The sequence below is a fragment of the Thunnus thynnus genome, chromosome 8, assembly GCF_963924715.1.
Source record: "Thunnus thynnus chromosome 8, fThuThy2.1, whole genome shotgun sequence".
In the NCBI taxonomy this organism is placed as follows: Eukaryota; Metazoa; Chordata; class Actinopteri; order Scombriformes; family Scombridae; genus Thunnus; species Thunnus thynnus.
Window position 1 is genome coordinate 1,564,846 of NC_089524.1, and position 22,500 is coordinate 1,587,345.

The 22,500-nt window shown below is 43.3% G+C and overlaps 1 protein-coding gene across 6 annotated transcripts in view; it reads right to left on the minus strand.

Moving 5' to 3' along the window:
• nfia (nuclear factor I/A) overlaps nt 1-22,500 on the minus strand; it is a 215,403-nt gene that overhangs the window by 12,673 nt on the left and 180,230 nt on the right. For 3 of the 6 annotated variants that reach the window (XM_067596054.1, XM_067596057.1, XM_067596056.1), the window contains 7 exons: nt 21,638-21,755; nt 17,604-17,731; nt 16,174-16,224; nt 12,638-12,808; nt 4,738-4,916; nt 2,202-2,367; nt 1,500-1,588 (listed from right to left, as the gene is read on the minus strand). In XM_067596054.1, coding sequence (XP_067452155.1) covers nt 1,500-1,588; nt 2,202-2,367; nt 4,738-4,916; nt 12,638-12,808; nt 16,174-16,224; nt 17,604-17,731; nt 21,638-21,755 — 902 coding nt within the window. The remainder of the gene's footprint in view (nt 1-1,499; nt 1,589-2,201; nt 2,368-4,737; nt 4,917-12,637; nt 12,809-16,173; nt 16,225-17,603; nt 17,732-21,637; nt 21,756-22,500) is intronic. The other 3 variants (XM_067596055.1, XM_067596059.1, XM_067596058.1) reach the window with 3 other exon arrangements.

The window sequence follows — 22,500 nt, forward strand, 5'->3', positions numbered from 1 at the left end:
GTCCTATAGAGAGCTACACATCTGACTGTATTTACACTATATACACATTTATACACTACATAAACACAATGAAACAGTGATGTAATAAAAAGATCCTCATGTGCTGCCTGTTGTTGGTGTTTTTATCTCAGTGCGTCTGTTGTGTTCACGTGTCTGCTGAAGAGTTTTGAAGATGTGGACTCGTGCAGGAAACCAGTCGTAACTGTAATATTCTTTCCAGCAGATGTTGGAAACTGGAAAGAGCGTCAGACCCCGTTTACACTACGGCATTAAAACGTGATCTGTTTACATTATCCACTTTTTGTTACTATACTTCAACCTGCAGCTCAACAGGGAAACACAAAGACTGTAAATGTGTCAGATATCCTCTTGATATGACGAACTCAGACTGCTGAAGCTTTGCTTGGAGACAATAAAAGGCATTTCTACATTTATTCAGTGATTACAGCAACTAATACAAAATCCGGGAGATAATTAAATTCTGCCAGAACATCAACAGGTCTAAACAGAAAATATGATTATCATGGACTTAATTACTGAATAACCTTCTAATCAACCAACTCACATTTTCTTTCTTTCTTTCTTTCCAAAGACAGACATTAAATTTAACTGCTGCTGTTGGCATTTCATTTTTATGAAGTGCTGCTCGCTCATTCAGCCAGCAGCTTTTCAACTGTGCATGTGTGTAACACGTCTGCGTCCACAGATGTACTATAGAGCCACGTATGCAGACTGTCTGTGATACTGATCACTGGCAGTTTACTGGACTATATCAAGTATGTATGCTGGATCTAATAGGCACAGTTTTGGATTAACAGAAACCCAAGTACCACCCCCTAGTTACACCTTTCTAGTTAATGGACCAAATATAGTGTCACCCAACGATTGGCCTGAAGTCACATGACCATATATCCAACCCATCATTGGCTGATATGTGTCTGGATGTATATGACTGGTTGTCTTTTATATTTTTTAAACTTTTTTCATACGTAACTTACTTTATTTAAATGTTGTTTGTAACATTCGGTTGACTGATAAAGTTGTTCTTCATACTTCGAGTGTTGCTGGTGATCTCATCTCTCCTCACAACCAGCAGCTCAGTGCACATTCTCAGCCAAACAGTCGCATATTAAACACGGTTAAAAAATAATAATAAAAAGATTTTGAAAGTTCGGGGGACACAAACGTTTTAATGCATTTTCGCACTAAATGACTGTGGACACACTGTAGGTTTTGGCCTCCATCACTTACACTGAAAGCACATTTGAAGGATCTTTTAATATCCAGTATGAAGTGTTCACATGGACACCTGACTGCTGTTTAACACACACTTTAAGGCCAGGTGTAAACGGAGCCTTAGTGAGGTCCGGCTCATCGGTGCTGGACGAGCACGGAGGGAAACATAAACTGTAAGCTGGAAGGACACTGATTGTCTTCAGTGGAACTAAAGCAGGATAAACAACAGAGCCAGACCAACATCAGGTGAGTGTGTGTGTTACCTGTGGCTGCTGAGGGATGTTAAAGCCGGGGTCTCTGGGTCCGACGCTGACGAACCGCTGGGCTGGAGATGTAGTGGGGGTGGAGTAAGCTGTGCCACACAAACATACACGCAGTTAAGATGACAGTCATTAAGATGAGTGAAGTCTAGTCGAGACTCAAGAATCTGGAAACTGAAGATAAATAAATAAATAGATGAACATGGATGACTCTTCTCTTACAATGACCCAGAGATGAAACATTATGCTGTTAAAACTTTGGTTCATTTTGTGTCGATACTGCTGTTAAGTTCACTGACAGACGAGTAAAGTTTTGAAAGATGTAAGACAGATGGATTTTAAAGCTGCTCTGGTTTCCAGGATAAAAACAAAAGCAATAAATAAAAACATATATTCATGTGTTGTTGATGAGTGTCAGCAGGATTAAATATTTTGGCATTGAATGTGTCTGTTTTTGCCAAAATAAGAGAAAGCCTGAGGACAAATATAGATATATATATATATATATATAATCCAAACACAATCACTGTTTTAAGATTAAGAATCAAGTAAATATTAGATTAATAATTTAAAAAACTGTGATATTTATGTGTTTTTTTATTGTTGTGGAGGCGTTATGGCCTCCAGGAGAATATGTTCTCAATATGAACGTATATAATAATTTATGCATGTCGAGTTGAATGAGTTAAAAGTTGCTGCACTCACTGGGTGAGGTGGGTGAGTTGCCTCCCCCCTCGGTGGAGGAGGTGGAGGGCGGCTTGGCGTCGACGGGCAGCGGGACGGGACGGGCCATCGGGGGAGGAGGAGGGGGAGGCAGCATGGGCGTCGGCAGGAAAGGGTTGTGGACCTTTCCCTGGGAGCTACCATTAGGCTGAAGAGGGGAGGGGGGGGGAGACACACACACACACACACACACACAAACACACACACACACACACACACACACACACAAACACAATTAATAAGCATTAAATACAAACATATAAACGATACACGCTACAGATAAACATCAACAGGTCGGTCACACAGCTAACCTGTAACAGCTCAACTCTCTGCTGTCCTCTGAGTGAGTGTAAGTGTGTGTGTGTGTGTGTGTGTGTGTGAGTGAGTGTGTGTGTGAGTGTGTGTGTGAGTGTGTGTGTGAGTGTGAGAGTGTGTGTGAGTGTGTGTGTGAGTGTGTCAGCACTTTTCCTGGCTGGTCATAAAGAATTCTGCTGCTGCTCGCATTTTATCCTGCTAATCTATAAGCATAATACCTCGCTTCACCTCTGCCTCCTTCTGTCTCTGCTCTTTCCCTCCACATATACAGAACATACTGTTCTCCACACAGCAATATCATGTATGAATGTGTGTGTGTGTGTTTGTGTGTGTGTTATTTGTGTATCTGCTTTATCTGCAGGTGTGTTTCCATCCACCTGTTTTATGCATGAAAGAAAAAAAAACGAGTGTTTCCTGTTGTCTGAGGTGTGACAGCAGCTCAAATATAAACTGACTGAGCGAATAAATGATGATGTCATGAATCATGTGACTTAAACGTCACTGCAGATCTGTGTGGAGTGATGATGAGGAGACTGTAACCTTCCTCACATGAACACGTGAAACTAACAACCATCGTTTGAGCTTCGACTGTCGCTCTTCTTCTGCAGCGGAGACTTAGCGCCACCCAACTCCCGATTAATCACCTCCAACATTTATTTGAATTTTCATTTGTCCGTCGCATCACACTTCTTATCATCAGACACATGTTAGAGTTGAGTTGGCCGAGATAAAGCTGCTGCTGTTCTGGAGAGTTTACATCTGTGTGATCATGTGATCGCTGCTGATGCTGCTGCAAACAAAGCTAAAGTTTTGTTCCAGCTAACATTCTGTAGCTCAGTTAAACAGAAACATTTCAAGGAAAAGCAACCGGTGCTCATTTTAAAACATTCATCAGGATAAATTCATGCAGACGACCTTTGTTGAAGGTCTGAGGATTGAAACATCGTGTTGTTAAAACATGGAAATTGTTCTTCGAAGCGTTTTTGACGTCTGTCACTCACAACGTCTCGAAGAACAAATATGCTTCCATTTTATTAAATGTATCACTGATACAAACATACTGATAGACACTGACTCTAAACATAATCTGCTGTTTAAATCACACATAACTTATTAACAGTATCTATGGTGACTGGTCAATCCTCCTGTTGTTTGCTGGTTTCACTACAGCAGTGAATGAATAAATAACCTACAAGCACCATCAGTATCTCCCCCTGAATCCTACATGCAAACTATTGTAGTTCAGTAAACTGGTGAAGACAGAGACGTGTGAATGCTGGTGGGAGTCGTGTGGACTGAATGGATGGAAAGCTTCAGTAGTTCTTACACGCTGCTCACGTCTGGCTGTTTATGTGGATTCCCAGTAAGACTTTAATGGTCTGAATGCAGGAACTGTTGAGAAAGTAACAGCGACTGAAAACAGTTTGCATCACAAACATGTAAGTCAAGCATGTTCCTCCTTCAAGAGCAGATGTCTGTGAGGATTTTACACCAATCACACGGTGCCAAAAGGAGACGGATCGGTATTACAGTGTAGATGAAGTCTGGACGTGAAGCTGCAGATTTTGTCACTCGAGTGTTTCTTTAAAAAGTTCAGACGGAAAATTTGCAGCAGCGTTTTAGGGAAGAGAAGTTTATATGACGTTGTACTTTATCACTTATTTATCAGCCTACATATAACAGCAGGTCAAGTTTGTAGTTTTTAGTACATCTGCAAAAAAAAAGAAAAACAGACAGTGTGTGTGTGTGTGTGTGTGTGTGTGTGTGTGTGTGTGTGTGGTAGGGGTGGTGGAGGGTGTATTGATTCAGTGTCTAGACGCAGATATATCAACTATCTCACTGCAGACAGAAGGCCACACACGCGCGTGTACACACACACACACACACACACACACACACACACACTGCAGTGTTTTCTGCTCCAGCCCTGCAAACAGATACTGATCCCACCTTTGCAGAGGTGGAAAACCCAGCTCAGATGTGTCAGGTTTGTGTGTTTGTGTGTGTGTGTGTGTGTGTGTGTGTTTCTGTATTAGTGTGTGTGTGTGTGTGTGTGTTTCTGTATTAGTGTGTGTGTGTGTGTGTGTGTGTGTGTGTGTTTCTGTGTTAGTGTGTGTGTGTGTGTGTGTTTCTGTATTAGTGTGTGTGTGTGTGTGTGTGTGTTTCTGTATTAGTGTGTGTGTGTGTGTGTGTGTGTGCTTACGTTGAGGAAGCCCACCTGTCCGGCCTGTTGGGCGGAGTCAGGACAGACCAGCTGGACGAACTCCTTGAGCGTCTCCTGTGGGTGATACCTGATGGCCGGGTGGGAGAAGTAGGAGCCGGGCTGCTGCAGGATGGGGGAGGAGGAGAAGTGGAGGCTGGAGGGGGGGGCGTGGGGGCTCGCTGTGGGGAGGGAGGGAGGGAGAGAGGGAGAGAGACATAGAGAGAAAATTATTAAGAGAAAGAAGAGTTGGTAGAGCGAGGTAGAGAGTTGGTTGAAGGTGGGGGGAGGACGGAGGAGTAAAGCCGGGGGGGGGGGGGGGGGGGTGGAGTAAAGAGAGGGGGGAGGGGCATTTAGAGTTGATTAAAAGAGGGCGTGGCTTAACATGCAAATACAAGATGGACAAACAGCAAACAGCAGAGCAGATGAAACAACAGACAACGATGCATCTCTCACACCCAGCTGTCAATCAAAAACACTTTGTTGCTCCTCCTCTCTTATTTCCTCCTCTCCTCCTTTCCTCCCTCCTTCTCCTATCACCTCCCCTCTCTCCTTTCCTCCTTTCCTCCTTTCCTCACTTCTCTTTCCCTCTCATCTTCTCCTCTTTCCTCTCCTCTTCTGTCTTTATTACTCCTTTCCTTCTACTTTCTCATTTCCTCCTTTTCTTTTCTTGTTTCCTTCCCTCCTCCTCTCATCTTCTTTCATCTCCTCTCCTGTTTCCATCCTTCCTTTCCTTCTTTTATCTCCTCTCTTCATCATCTTGTGATTCCTTTTCTCCTTTCATATCTCTTCTTCCCTCTCATCTATTTATTATTTCCTCCTCTCTATTTTCTCCTTTCCTTTCAGTATTTCCTCATTTCCTCCTTCTTTTCATCTCTTCTTTCCCTCTCTCCTGTTTTCCTCCTTTTCCTCCTCTCTTCTCTTGTTTCATCCTGTCTTGTCTCCTCTTCTCGTTTCCTTGTCCTCCTCTCATCTTATCATCTCCTCTCCTCTCTAATCTAATTAAGACTCTAATTGGTCTAATATTCTCTGATTGCTCATTAGTGGACGAGGCCTCGTTAAGGACTGTGATGTATAGAGCGCTGAGGAGAGAGAGAGAGAGAGAGAGAGAGAGGAGAGAAAAAGAGATATAAAAGAAGCCAGAGAGAGAGAGAGAGAGAGAGAGAGAGAGAGAGAGAGAGAGAGAGAGAGAGGGATGGAGAGTTAAAGCTGCTGCACTAATTCACTTTAAGTCTGCTGTGATTTATCACTCTGACAATACACACTGACCGAGTGTGTGTGTGTGTGTGTGTGTGTGTGTGTGTGTGTGTGTGTGTGTGTGTGTGTGTGTATACCCTGCGGCCAATGTATTTACAGTAATCATTGGATGGATGGCTTTCTCTGCCCTCTTTCTCTCTCTCACACACACACACACACACACACACACACACACACACACACACAAAGAGACACAGTGTACATTAATAGGAATGATCTCACTCAGTGTGCAGGCATGCACAACCACCTGTGTGTGTGTGTGTGTGTGTGTGTGTGTGGTTGAGCAACATTTAAATCCTTTCAGGTGAAGGAATGAGTGAGTCTATAGAGAAAAACACCAATGAGACATTCACAATGAGCCACACACACACACACACACACACACACACACACACACACACACATTTAGCTTTACTCAACACAAGTTGTGTTATAAAAATCAAAATGTAGATCAGCATTTAAACATATATTAATAAATGCTTTATAATACGCTATAATCTACTTATGAGCAGATCCTTGGACATCTTAAAGGACTCATATTCTGCACATTTCCAGCTCTATATTTATATTCTGGGGCTCTACTGGAATATCTTTGCATGATTTCCAGTTAAAAACTCCTTATTTATCTTCTACTGGTCCTATATGCAGCCCCTCAGTTCAGCCTCTGTCTGAAACAGGCCGTTTTAGCTCCTGTCTCTTTAAGGCCCGCCTCCTGATGAGCCCACTCTGTTCTGATTGGTCAGCTTCAAAGATTACAGAACGGACACATGTTTATTGATATGTGACAAACTGACATCATCTCATTGGAAAAGTCAAAAAACACTGCAAACAACGCACTTAGTGCAGCTGAAACCTGGGTTTTGTCTTCCAGGCAGCATCTCCACAGACGGGACCAGTACTGTACGTTCACCTCCAACATCCATCATCACAGCAGGTTATAAATGACAGTAAAAGTCATTAAAGTATAATATAATCCCCTTTAAACAAGTTAGAGAAACAAATGAAACGAGCAAACATGTGGTTTGACCATGTGACTGCAGAACGACACATGGTAGTGTTTTCTAATCTGGCGTCTCTATCAGCAGTAATCAGCTTTACTAAACATCACTGTTAAACAATAATGATGTTTTATGACATGACATATATAATGTTATTATGTCACATTATCGGATATTTATATTAAAAGTAGCCGATGTGTCAAATAACGAGGTAAACGTATGTATCAGTAATCCCTGTGAGCAGAAAGCAGCGGCTTCAGGCTGCTCTGAACTCTCTGTTTACAACGTTTTTTCTACTTTCAGGCCGAGTCGGCTGGTTACAGATTTCTTTCTATGGTCGTCTGCTTCACGCACAGCGAGCCAGTTCACTGCTACGCTACGCTAACATTATGCTGCTCCGCTATGCTAACATTATGCTGCTCTGCTACGCTAACATTATGCTGCTACGCTATGCTAACATTACACTGCTCCACTCTGCTAACATTATGCTGCTCCGCTACGCTAACATTGCACTGCTACGCTACGCTAACATTATGCTGCTCCGCTATGCTAACATTATGCTGCTCTGCTACGCTAACATTATGCTGCTACGCTATGCTAACATTACACTGCTCCACTCTGCTAACATTATGCTGCTACGCTACGCTAACATTACACTGCTACGCTATGCTAACATTACACTGCTCCGCTCTGCTAACATTACGTTGCTACGCTACGCTAACATTACACTGCTACACTACGCTAACATTACACTGCTACGCTATGCTAACATTACACTGCTCCGCTACGCTAACATTATGCTGCTACGCTACGCTATGCAAACATTATGCTGCTCTGCTACGCTAACATTATGCGGCTCCGCTACGCTAACATTATGCGGCTCCGCTACGCTAACATTATGCTGCTCCGCTGCGCTAACATTATGTGGCTCTGCTACGCTAACATTATGCTGCTCCACTACGCTAACATTATGCGGCTCCGCTACGCTAACATTATGCTGCTCCGCTCTGCTAACATTATGCGGCTCCGCTATGCTAACATTATGCTGCTCCACTCCACTAACATTATGCTGCTCCACTCCGTTAACATTATGCTGCTCCGCTCTGCTAACATGCTGCTACGCTACGCTATGCAAACATTATGCTGCTCCGCTCTGCTAACATTATGCTGCTACGCTACGCTATGCAAACATTATGCTGCTCCGCTCTGCTAACATCATGCTGCTACGCTACGCTATGCAAACATTATGCTGCTCCGCTCTGCTAACATTATGCTGCTACGCTACGCTATGCAAACATTATGCTGCTCCGCTCTGCTAACATTATGCTGCTACGCTACGCTATGCAAACATTATGCTGCTCCACTCTGTTAACATTATGCTGCTACGCTATGCTAACATTATGCTGCTCCACTCCGTTAACATTATGCTGCTCCGCTCTGCTAACATTATGCGGCTCCACTACGTTAACATTATGCTGCTCCGCTCTGCTAACATTATGCTGTTTTGGGAGTAGTCATGCCGAGCCATGACTTCATTACACAGCAGCGCAAAGTAAAATAAGTAGTTTACCTGTTGGAGGTATGCTGGTCGTCTGCAGCTCTTCATCAAACATCATCATCACTGTGGCTGTTTCTGCTTGTACTCTTCCTCCCTGCTTTATTTATAACTAATCTGCTCAGCCAAAAGCTCCAAATATCTCCACATGTTGTTGTTTCGACTGGTTTTTAGCGCCGCTAACGAAGCTCCGCTAATTCAGTGAGGAACGTATTTCATTTCCTGTAAATTCTTCACAATAAAAGCCTATAAAAGTCATTTAAAAGCTTTTAATTTAGTTGGTCTGAGGCTTATAGGTGAAAGTGTTTGACTGTATATGGAAATTATATCGAGATATGGGATGAATAACACAACATATTGTTGAGTAAGGTTCAATTCCAAGGCTGAAGTTTAAGTTATTTACATCACTACAGACATCAGAAGGACTTTAAATCAAGTTTCTTACTTCTAGAAGTTTCGGTTTCACGTCAGCTCTCTGTTTAAAAATGTCTGACCGAGTCTGGAGCTAAAAATGTAAAGTTCTCTCTGCTGAACTTACAGACATGAAATTGATATCGATCGCCCCCCCGCAAGACAGAAAACACAACGATTTTCCAAAATGTCTGAGTCTTCCTTTAACAACTCAGCAACAGCAGCGTGTGTGTGTGTGTGTGTGTGTGTGTGTGTGTGTGTGTGTGTGTGTGTGTGTGTGTGTGTGGTATTGAGGACTGGCGGCCTGCATGTCGAACACAGAAGAAAGGGTCGGGATTAGTTCCACTTTGCAAATTGCCTCGCTTCACTGCCTCAGACGCCCTCCTCCTCCTCCTCCTCCTCCTCCTCCTCCTCCTCCTCCTCCTCTCTCCTGCCAACTTTTCCTTGAAGAAGATATTTGCCATCAAGAGGTGGATTGATAAACGATAAGAAGGAGGAGAGGATTCAGAATGGCAGAGCTCCTTCATTTGACACCGCAGAGGAAGATGAGGAGAAGGATGAAGGCTGGAGGGATGGGGAGGGGGAGATTTGAGAATAGAAGGAGGAGGACGAGGAGGAAGAAGAAGGTGAGAAGGTACAGGAGGAGGAAGAGGAGGAGGAGAAAATAGAAAAGAGGTGGACTGAAGGAGGACCTCAGTCTGATGGTGTAGAATCATCTGGAGAAGATCCAGATGATCATTCGCAGCCTCGCTGATGAGGATTAATAACTGCGTTTATGTTTTTTAGAATTATATTTTAGAGAAACAGGAAGTTGACAGAAGTGTGCCCACTCCAGCTCTCTCTCAGCCCTGCGGGAGTTCAGCTGCTCCCATCAGCTCACAAATCATTTTCAATCCTCTAATCTGCTCCAACATGAGCAGGATTTTCCTCCCACAGACTGCTGGAAAACGTTCAGGAATAACAAACAGCGTCACAAACATCCACATCTGTCGGAACGAGAAGTTCTCCCGACTCAAACCAAGTCCCGACCAGAATGACCCCAGCATAGGACTATAGTTTATTCTGGATATTACGTTTCAAAAAGTGGAGTCGTCTTATATTCGAGGATGAAACAATTATTCATATTCTTTTTGAATGGAAAGAGAAGCAGAGTTACGGACGGTTGAATCGAGGGCAACTGGACCTGGATGTAGACAAGCTGAGTGATAAAAACATAACAATAATTATCTCCATATCATTTTCCTCGATAGGAATACAACAAATGTTTGATAAATGTTTGATATAATTAAACTAAGAGGCTCGCTCAGCCTGAACCGGCTACTGGGGACTGGCTAACTACAGCAGCTAACGATTGGGATCCATGCTACGCTGTGCTTTTAATTCACTGAGCCTCCATCGCAGCAAATAAACATTTATTACATGTACCATTTTCACTAAAGGAGGCAGAGGAATAACTACACATAAGACACACCGAGCAGGAGAATGAGGGGAAGAGAGGGATGCCGTCGCTAGCTGCTATGCTAAAGTAGCTAGCAGCTTGTAAACAACTGTAGGGTTAGCGAGACAGTTGCTAAAAGAAGCTGTGAGTGCTTGAGCAGAACTAAGTTTAAATGTACAGGAGGTAAAGAAGAACATCTGTTTGCAGCTGCAGAGAAGTCAGCATTTCATTTTTCTATTAAGATATTGATTTTATTGAGGAAAAAGGACTGAAAAATGATTTTATCATTACAATAGTTTTGATTGTTCTACCTCAGATTTGTTCTGCTGTTGTTAAGTGTTTAAAAACCACAATTAACTTTCACTCAGGAGCAAAAATCAGCCTTTAAAGCTGAAAGAAATAATGATTTCATATTTATTGTGATAATTATCAATATCAAATATTTATTGTAATAACATTTTTGGCCAAATCACCCACCGCTAGTTGTAGATAATTAGTTGTCCAGTTGTCCTTGATTCAACCGTCCATGGATAATCATGACCTGGATGACTGAGAGTCTTCACAGACGGTACTAGTTAGTTATTATGGGATGTGTTTGGTTTGTTCAGTTTAACCTGCAGGAGCTTCTGAAGGCTCCTGTAACAAGTTATTAATGTAGAGAAAGACTGAAGTCTGACAGGAGAGAGTCTGAATGTGTGACTGATACAAACGTTGGATTTATGTTCTGCTTCAGTCTGCAATGATTAGTCGATTGACCAACAGAAAATTTATCGGCAACTATTTTGATAATTAAATAAATACATAAATGAGCTGGTTTCAGGCTCTCAGTTGTCATGATTTAATGTTTTTCTTTGTTGATTGTAAACTGAATATTTTGGTGTTTTAGACTGTTACACCGACAAACAAGACATTTGAAAAGGCTTTTGGGAACCATAACAGATATTTTCTGATATTTTCTGATGAAACAATTAATCGATTAATTGAGAAAACAATCTGTAGATGAATCGATAATGAAAATAATGGTTACTTGCAGCCCGACTCTCTTCTACTTGGATTAACAGTCTCTCAGTATGAAAGTGTTCAAAATCTCCAAAACCTGTTTGATGATTTAAGAGCTTCACTAACTAATAAAATGTCTTTAATAGTTTCGGATGATTTTCCTGAATGATTATTGTGTTTCAGGACGGGAACCTTTGTGTTGTTGATTTTATTGGTGCAGAAGACAAAGTTCATGTTTCACCACTGAGACTGTTGGTCATTTGCCTTTTTCAGTCAGTAATAAAAGACTTTGGGAGTTATAATCATTTCATTCATCGTCCTGCACCTGACCTAAAAACACAGATACACATCTTTGTCATCTGATATTCAGGCCAACATGGTGCAATCAGTCTAATCAGGTCCTCAGATGGACACATCCTGTCATCTACCTGACCGTCCTCTGTCTGTACCACATGTCCAGTGTGTAGCTGCACACAAATATGACATTTAGTGGTTTTAAAACTGTTTTAAGACTGTTTCAAACTACTTTGCTGCTTGTGTGTCTCACTGGAAACAGCTTTGACTCACACACACACACACACACAGTCATATTTCCATCACTTCAGAGGACATTACATTGACTTACATTCATTTCTTGGAGACATAACTTAACCCAGACTAACTATAAACACTACTTACCTAAAACTAACCTGAGCTTCACTTTAAACCAAGTTTTTACCCAAAAAATAATGATTTACAGGGGAGTCCCCACATGTGACTGGGTGAACAGATTTATGTCCTCACAACATGACGAATACCTGGTACACACACACACACACACACACACACACACACACACACACACACACACACATGCGAGCAGGCAGGAAGTGTTTCTGTGTTGTGTAACATTTCTACTAATTAGAGGATAAAAAAGGAGCGTGAAGAAGAGGAAAAGGAGGTTTGGGAGTGGGCGGGGCTTGAGGGCGGGTGGAGGGGTGAGGAGGGTGTATTTATGACACACACACACACATGCACACACACACACATGCACACGCAACCCTGCCTGAAGCCTACAGGTGTGTGTATCTACAGGTGGACCTCCTCTTCCTCTGCTCTCCTGCGTCTCCTCCTGACAAAACCCACCACAGCTACAGACGGGGGAGGGAGGGGTGAGGGGGTGAGTGTGTGTGTGTGTGTGTGTGTGTGTGTGTGAGGGGGGGGTTGAGGGTGTGTTTGTTGGGGTTGACTGGTTGAGGACCTCACCTCGAGGCCCGGTAATGACGGGCCGGTGATGGTGTGTGAAAGCCGTTCGGGGGGAAGAGGAGGAAGAAGAAGAGGAGGAGGTGGAGGAGGCGGAGCCGCTCGGCGAAGGCACGGCGCCGCAGAAACCAGACTTCTCTGACTTCTTTAACGCGCCAGCGGGCGACGGCATCCCTGCCAAGAACCATGATGATGATGATGAGGAGCGGGTCAGTGGCACTGCAGCGGTTTGTTTTCTCTTTACATCTTATATTAACAGCCTCACCTCCAGTGAGAGGGGCGGGGGAGGAGGAGGAGGAGGAGGAGGAGGAGGAGGAGGAGGAGGAGGAGGAGGAGGAGGAGGAAGGGGGGAGCAGGGTGGACGGGGGGGCAGGGAGGGAGGGGCCAACAGGTTGAGGATCAGGGCTGCAGGGTGTCACAGGGAGAAGTGAGCGTGTCTGTGATTTATAACTCAATGATAAAGCTTTTATTATTATTATTATTATTATTATTATTATTATTATTATTATTATTATTATTATTATTATTATAGCAAGCTGTCAGAATGTTATTTTTTGTACAAAAAATTAATGAAGGATAAAAATAATTCATTTCTTGACCTTGAAGTTTCAGGCTTTTATTTTTCTAAATTACAAAACTGATTAGTTCTACTTTTTATTCTATCGTAAAAATTCTATTTAGTCATTTTTAAAAAACTTTTTAAATTAATTTATATTTTTATTTACAATGTATCTATGCAATCATTTATTATTCTAAACTGTATTTATTTTAACAAGAAAAAGTCTCATCATGGGACCTTGAGTGAATAAAGAATAAAGAACGAAAAAAAGAATACAATAAAATTTATGATAACAAATAATTGCATGAATACTGTAAAATTGTAAATAAAAAACATAAATACATTTAAAAAAGTTTAATAAATAAAATTTTAGATTAGAATAAAAAAGCTAAATAATTTATTAAATAATAATTATTAACTACAACAGAAACTAGAAATAGTAAATAATAATAAATATTATTTATTTTACACGTTATTATAATTATTATTTGATATATATAATTAAAGACGCAGCTGATTATCTGCAGTTATAAATGTATCAATAATTTATTACACTGACCAAATATCAATAACTTGTCAATCAATCAGCAATCAGGTTTCAGCCAAAAATGAACCTGCTTTTAACCTGATGGGGGGCGGGGCTTATAGTGATGGGTGGAGCTTCAGAACAAACCCGTTCTCACTCCCAGGTCGTCAAATAGCGACGCTTCGTCACCACCTGATACCGACACAGGCAGCAGGCTGTCAGCTGACGCTCGGGTCGCCGCCTGCGTCGCAGAACCTTGCGTTTTCATTTCGGCGTCCAGGTTAACGGGTCAGAGCGGCCACAGCCAGCATGAGCGGCGCTGCAGCGGTGCGTCATCTAGAGATTCCGCGTCTTGCCTGTTTTTTCTGCATGACGCACGCGGTTCTCAGTAAAAATAGAAAATGATCTGTTGAGTCATAGTGACATCACACCTTTCACTGAAGTCTGAATGTCTAAACCTGCAGAAAATGTCACAGACATGATAAAATATATCATGTGACATTAGTTGAGATCGGAGCTCCTGCCTGCTGTTGTTATTTTCTTTATTAACTGTCAGTTTCCCTCCTGACAGTTCAGTTTGGATGTTTGTTTGTCAGTGTGTGTTTGGCTGGTTTGGGGAACCCAACCTGCCACCTCTGAACGTTTGTCACCTTATAGAAACGTCATCATGGCGCCTGTTCCGTCCGTTGTTCTAGAGTTCGATAGAAGTCTATCCGACTACGCTGAAAAATGACGCCAAGGCGAACTCGGTGCGTTAAAAAGTGACGCAGAGAGTTGGGAGTGAGAACGGGCTGACAGAACAGAGTGAGGAGGAGGAGGAGGAAGAGGAGGAGAGGGGGGAAGGCTGTGTGTGTGTGTGTGTGTGTGTGTGTGTGTGTGTGTGTGTGTGTGTGTGTGTGTGTGTGTGTGAGTGATGAACACTTGAAGAGGTTTTGTCAGGTGGAATCGAGGCAGAGTCTGCTCAGCACTTTCTCCTTCCTCACCCTGTTTACACATCTATCTATCTATCTATCTATCTATCTATCTATCTATCTATCTATCTATCTACCATCTATCTATCTATCTATCTATCTATCTATCTATCTATCTATCTATCTATCCTCCTAGCAACAGTAGACATGCTACTGTTACACCTACGTGAGTATTTTTGTAGTATTTTTGCATATTTTCAGCTTTTCTACTCAAGTTTTTATGTTTTAAATGTGGATAAAAGAGGTGGATGGAAACACTTCTACAGTAGTGTTACTGTAGTGTTACTGTAGTGTTACTGTAGTGTTACAGTGACTGAGCAGCGTGTGACACCAGTCTCACTGGTTTCTAGATGTCAGCTGCTTGTTACTGTCTGCAGCAGGAAACAGATGATATTTAACACCTTTGGAGGAAGTTTAAGACTTTTTAATAACTTCTAAGGTCTTTTTTTAGGAATTAAATGCTTTTAACTTTTTTCCAGACCTGCAGATCAACTGTTTCTCTCTCTTTTCTTATTCCATCCTCATCCCTCCTCTTCCTCATCACAACAACTTCCATCTTTACTATATCAGACAAGATATGATCTCCAACACACAGAAACGCTCACACTCACAACCAGGGATGTTAATATGAGGGGAGGAGAGTGTGTGTGTGTGTGTGTGTGTGTGTGTGTGTGTGTGTGAGTGTGTGTGTGTGTGTGTGTGAGAGAGAAGCTGACAAATACACATCTAATCATGAATTACACACACAAACACATACATATATAATTAAACAGGCATCCACACACACACACACACACACACACACACACACACACACACACACACACACACACACACACACACACACAGCGTGTCAGCGTGTCGGCCAATAAATGCACAGCCATGATGATGTCACCAGCATGCTGCCAGGTGGGCGGGGTCAGGGTGTCGGAGGTGATGTGTGCTGCACCAATGACTGCTTCAAGACCAAACTCAGGAAGAAGGAGAGGAGGAGAAGAGAGGAGAGGAGAAGAGAGGAGAGGAGAAGAGAGGAGAGGAGAGGAAACAAGAGAGGAGAGGAGAGGAGAGGAGAGGAGGAAACAAGAGAGGAGAGGAGGAAACAAGAGAGGAGAGGAGGAAACAAGAGAGGAGAGGAAACAAGAGAGGAGAGAAGAGAGGAGGAGAGGAGAGGAGAGGAGAGGGGAGGAGAGGAGAGGAGAGGAGAGGAGGAAACAAGAGAAGAAGAAGAGGAGAGAGGAGGAGCATTAAAGGAGAGAGTGCAGACAGAAGAGGAGGAAGAGGAGTAGGAGGAGGAGGAGGAGGAGGAGGAGGAGTCCACCAGACTGAACCAGACACAACACCAATACGACAAACCAAAACACCATCCGGGTATCTACCCAGCAGGAGGAGGAGGAGGTGAAGAGGAGGAGGAGGAGGAGGAGGAGGTGGTGACAGATTCACAGACACGTAGACAGAAAATAAAAAGCGTGAGCACAGTCTTTACCTTGTCGGGAGATGAACGAGCTAGCTAGCGAGCCACGCAGCTTATATCCAGCTTTCCAACGCAAGACGGAGGAAAGAAGGAAAAACAAACCAAAAGGGAGGAAAAGAAGAAAGAAAAAAGAAAAGCAGCATGAATATTCTGACTGAGAGAGAGAGAGAGAGATGGAGGCAAAACCTCATGATTACGTTTTTATCCTGGGAGGGGGGGAGGTGGAGGGTGGAGGAGGGGGGGGTCCAAGGTCATATCACACACACACACACACACACACACTCACACACACTGTCTACATGTGAATCCCAGTGATGGATTGTGTGTTTAGATGAGTTTCTACCAGATTAAAAGCCTCTGTGGTGTCTTTGTTAAAGTTCTCTTCTTCATGTGCAGTAACATAAATCCAGCAGGAAGTACGCCGCTAACACTGAAAGCTATTAAAGAGCTAATTACAGAATGAAAATACAGTATATTTAATGGCTACTGCTGAACAAACGCTGACCATGATAGTATCGTGGAGGTGGAGTCTACCGACCATATATAATGAAAATCTGCAGGATTATCACTTTAAGCACACATTCATTTAGGAATATACACCATGTAAGTATAAAATCATATAAAGAATGAATCTTAAGGCTGGATTTCAACACAGCGTCTCAACATCAGGTAATAAAGGAGACGTGTGATTGGTGTTTAAAGTTTGAAACTTTGCGCTGCTAAACGACGCTTGGATGCGTCTGACTGCTGCGTTGTGGTCGGAGGAGAAACAGTTTCAAACAAATCTTCATCCAAACTGGACGGTTGATCTGCAGTTTGTGATCCGTGGTGAGTTGACTCTCATGTCCAAGTTTTAGATCATGTGATTAGACATGAAGCACGGTCAACGGCTAATATCTGGTTATTTAGCTTTAGCTTTATGGTGTAGTTTAATGGTGCATATTCCCAAACTAAATGAATCAAATGACCACGAATCATTTTCAACACAGTGAACCTGAGTGTGTTTGTCGTCACATGTACAGCAGATACGACTGTTACCGCTGGTGCTACATGAAAACACACACCTGACTACAAGCAGAATCACCACTAACATACACAACTAACAACATTCATTCTTATGCACCTGCTGAGTGCTCAACACACCTGTGCACACACACTCATTCACTGTTTACATACTCACATCTCTCACACACACACACACACACTCCCCTCCCTGCAGTAAGCATCATCTGCACAGTGTCACATGAAAGCAGCATCGCTCCATTTTCCAAAAGCTGCTTTGAAGCGGCAGGTTAACGTTGGGATGTGTATGGAGTGTGTGTGTAGGGTGGAGGGAGGGAGGGAGGGAGGGAGGGCGAGGGGAGGGTGGGGGTTAGGCAATGGGGCTGTTATCAGAGGAGGTCTGGGGGTTTGGGGGTGTCGTTGCCGTGGCGACGGGGTACCTGGCTCCACGTCGTGCCAGCTGCTGGCCTGGCTGCCGCTGCCCGGAGATCGACCCTGACCGGGGTAGTAGGACTCCTCGCCAGGACTGTCCACGTCCTCCTCCATACACTTTATCCTCTTGGCAGAGCTGGACACACACACACACACACACACACACACACACACACACACACACACACACACACACACACACAGAGGAGAGAGAGCAGCAGTGTTAACTCCTCACAGTCTGCTTTACTTGTATTATTTGTCTGATATTCAGGATAATGTGGGTTTTTTATTTGGACTCACAGATGTGCTGATAAAGAACACAGTTGTATCTGGACATATTGTCACATCTTATATATCTTATATATCACATCTTTTGTAGGTGCATTTTAAGTCAACAGGTAATCTAACGTGCAAGTTACAGTACAGTATGTAGTATTATACTATTCTCTAACTATGAAGCCCTAAACTCAACTTTCCCAGGGGGCCGAGAACCTTTGGAGGAAGTCAGGAACCACATTTAGTTCCTGTGTGATGGTTGTTTGTGGAAAATAAGAAGGAAGGTCAGACTTTCTGCTTGTTCAGGAACTTTGACGCTGAACGAAAGACCAGCTGAGTCATAAAGACGAGGAAGTCTGAGGGTCTCTAGCATTAATATTAGGACCAAGGTCTGATATTATTTGTAATGTTTATCATCATTATAGAGTGTGTTGATGGTTTGATGACCAGTTTAATAAAAGAGTGAGATAAAGAGAGAGAGAGAGAGAGAGAGAGAGAGAGAGAGAGAGAGAGAGAGAGAGAGAGAGGTGATGACAGAACCAAGCGAGAGAAACAAAACTTTCTTATACTTTTATCACATAGCAGCAATAAATGACCATCAATCAAACACTCTGCAGATTATTTAATGAGACTGAAAGGATGTCGTCTTTACTTTCATTCATTCATTCATTCATTCATTCATTCATTGCATCCACTGAGTCACACCTTTCAAACACAAGAAAACACAGCTGTCGTTTTTTAATCTGTCATTTGTCTAATTAACCTCATCTCTATGTAACATGTACATTTCCTAGTTTAGTCACTCTGTAGTTTCTTTCAGTTCAGAATGGATTGTAACTTAATCAGAAACTGAAAGTCTCGTCTGTTTGTGTTTCTGCTGCATCTTAATATAACATATATGACTGATAACATTAAAGATTCACAGTTTTCCTCTTCATGTTTTCACCTGCAGTTTATTGCAGTTTGTCTCAGAAGTAGATGATCTGCTGAGTGTTTATGATTATTTCTCACAGTCTTCCTCTCTCTCTCTTTATTTAGCTTCTTTTAAACTAGTTGCAATTATATTTTACACTACACCTTTATATTTAACATCAATAACCAGAGATGTCATTCCACAGGTTGCAGCAGCCTCTAGACCTGCGTTCCCTGAAGGGCTGGATATACTCCACTGCTGACGTGGATGAAGTTCTGTTTATACGACTCTGGGTGTCTGCACAGACACATATGTTCACAGAGGGGTTGTTGGCATGTATTGTTCATATGTACGGTCCGTGTAGTCATAAACTCTGAGCTGCTAAATGTAGGTTATATGAACCCTCGCAGCTATGCAGAATAGTTTCTGGGTCATGGAACAGCTCTAACACAGTAGCAGGAACCTTTCTGGACCAGGAACTACATTTAGACCCTGATTCCTCCACTCAAAATGCATATAAATATATGTTGTTGAAATCTACGTCTCTGCTGCTGCTTCTACACAGTTTCAATGAGACATTATTTTGCATGACTTCTGGCTTCCAGCACAGATGTAGCTGAGGGAAATAAAGTCAATAAAGCCCATAGGAAGAACGCTTTAGAACTGTCTTTTAATCAATATCAACATATCTGACTTTAATGTGAGCTTCCTGTTGTGTTGATTCATCCTGTGTCTGACCGTCTGGAGGTGTTTGAGTTGAAGTTGTGTGTGACTTTGTTCTCTGCATCGTTATAAACGAGGCTAAACAACATTTTAATAATTAAAAAACAACAGTGAGACCTGCTGCACCTCTCAGTTACCTTCAGCCTCTTGTTGTTTCAGGCATTTATGTGTCATGTAGCACAGAGAGAAGAGTGCAGTTACATCAGCTACACGACCACTCATTAACACACACACACACACACACACACACACACACACACACACACACACACACTCTGACACTGACACGCATCCATTCACTGGATCTGCTCTTTTGACAGGTGGTTAAGACGTTTAAGTTTTTTGTGCTAGAATGTGCATGTGTATGTGTGTGTGTGTGTGTACGTGTGTGTGTGTTGTGTATGTGTGTGTGTGACCTGCCTGCACAGTGAGATGTACAGTGTATGTATGAATGGGGAGGCTTTGACATTAGTAAAGCCTTAAAGATTTCCATATGGAGCCGGTTCACTGCCTCGCAGTGCTATGTGTGTGTGTGTGTGTGTGTGTGTGTGTGTGTGTGTGTGTGTGTGTGTGTGTGTGTGTGTGTGGGAGGTCTCTAGAGAGTTGTGTGGAGTCAGAGAGAGAGGGAGTGTAAAAAGACAGAGGACACACACACGCAGAAACACACACACTCAGCTAATCTGAGTCAGTGGTTCAGTTTATGTGAATGTGTGTGTGTGTGTGTGTGTGTGTGTGTGTGTGTGTGTGTGTGTGTGTGTGTGTGTGTGTGCGCTGCAGGGCAGGTATCTCAGCAGACAGACAGACGACTCTTGCGACCGCATCGATTTAACAGAGGAGGTCAGGGCAAACCCTGCAAGCGTGTGTGTGTGTGTGTGTGTGTGTGTGTGTGTGTGTGTGTGTGTGTGTGTGTGTGTGTGTGTGTGTGTGTGTGTGTGTGCTGTAGTTAAGCTTTGTGAAGGCTAAACATGAAACAATATTGCTAAAGGACACACACATGTAACACATGAGAGTCTGTGTGTTTCTCTGCACATATCTGTATGTTTACAGCATGTTGTATGTATATTTGAGTGTTTGTGAACTTTGTTGTTGTTTATTTAACAGGAACAGTGTTTCAGACAGTGACCGTGGAATCACAGTGTCTCCTGTTCAAGTCCAGTTGTAGATCTTTATTTATTGAATATCATCCCTTCTTTTCTCTGTCTTCAGAAAGACAAATAAAACTATAAGAGTCAGCAGCCAGACGAGCAGCGCTGTGAGGCTGTGTGTGTGTACCTGGAGGAGGAGGTGCTGGGTGTATGTGTGTGTGTACCTGGAGGAGGAGGTGCTGTGTGTGTGTGTGTGTGTGTGTACCTGGAGGAGGAGGTGCTGTGTGTGTGTGTGTGTGTGTGTACCTGGAGGAGGAGGTGCTGTGTGTGTGTGTGTGTGTGTGTGTGTACCTGGAGGAGGAGGTGCTGTGTGTGTGTGTGTACCTGGAGGAGGAGGTGCTGTGTGTGTGTGTGTGTGTGTGTGTGTGTACCTGGAGGAGGAGGTGCTGTGTGTGTGTTTGTGTGTACCTGGAGGAGGAGGTGCTGTGTGTGTGTGTGTGTGTGTACCTGGAGGAGGAGGTGCTGTGTGTGTGTGTGTGTGTGTGTGTGTGTACCTGGAGGAGGAGGTGCTGTGTGTGTGTGTGTGTGTCTATACCTGGAGGAGGAGGTGCTGTGTGTGTGTGTTTACCTGGAGGAGGAGGTGCTGTGTGTGTGTGTGTACCTGGAGGAGGAGGTGCTGTGTGTGTGTGTGTGTGTGTGTGTATACCTGGAGGAGGAGGTGCTGTGTGTGTGTGTGTGTGTGTTTACCTGGAGGAGGAGGTGCTGTGTGTGTGTGTGTGTACCTGGAGGAGGAGGTGCTGTGTGTGTGTGTGTGTGTGTGTACCTGGAGGAGGAGGTGCTGGGTGTGTGTGTGTGTGTACCTGGAGGAGGAGGTGCTGGGTGTGTGTGTGTGTGTACCTGGAGGAGGAGGTGCTGTGTGTGTGTGTACCTGGAGGAGGAGGTGCTGGGTGTGTGTGTGTGTACCTGGAGGAGGAGGTGCTGGGTGTGTGTGTGTGTACCTGGAGGAGGAGGTGCTGTGTGTGTGTGTGTGTGTGTGTGTGTGTACCTGGAGGAGGAGGTGCTGGGGAGTGGTCTCCTCATGGCTCCTGGACTCATGCTGTAGTAGGAGGAGCTGTCCAGGTCGGCCAGTGAGAAGTTTGGACCGGTGCCGGCTGCGATGGGCGCTGACACACACAAACACAAACACATGTTTTTATACGTGATGTATGATCCCTGTGATGGTGTGTTCTGCACCGGGGCCTCCTCCTGCAGGAGGCGCCCTGAGCAGGAGCTGAACCAGCTCAACAGACTCCTGTTGAAACGAAGGAGCAGCTGCTCAGCTCGTCTCTAACATCACTGAGATGAAAACATTTCAACTTGAGTGAAACTATTTGTGTTTCCTGGAGCTTAATAACAAACTTCTGCTTAACGGTGCATAAATAATTATTTCTACAATATAAATACATTGTGTGACACCAACATAACTAGAATAAGACAAAATAATTTATTATATTCACATATCGTAGACATAATAGAATTGTGTGGAACCTGTTGAAACATTTTTTGAGTGTTTCATCTTCATGTCCGAACCCAAAAAGCAGTGTGTAGTCGGGGTCACATTTCACATGTCTATGAGTTGTTAACAGCTCCACCAAATAGTGATTTTTCCCTCTAAACTTCTCACATGCTTTCATTTCAATAAATGTTCAAATGATCCAATATTTCAGCAAAAATCAAAGATTAGAGAAAAAGTCCAAAAACTGAAAACATCATTAATCATCTCACCACCCCTCAGATTTATCTGCTGACCCTTTGGAGGGGCCCGACCCCTAGGTTGGGAACCACTGGACTAAACTAGCTAACTGTATATAAAGTAGTGTAAACTAGCTCCACCTCCAGCAGCTACAACAGTAACATGCTGCTCTAACA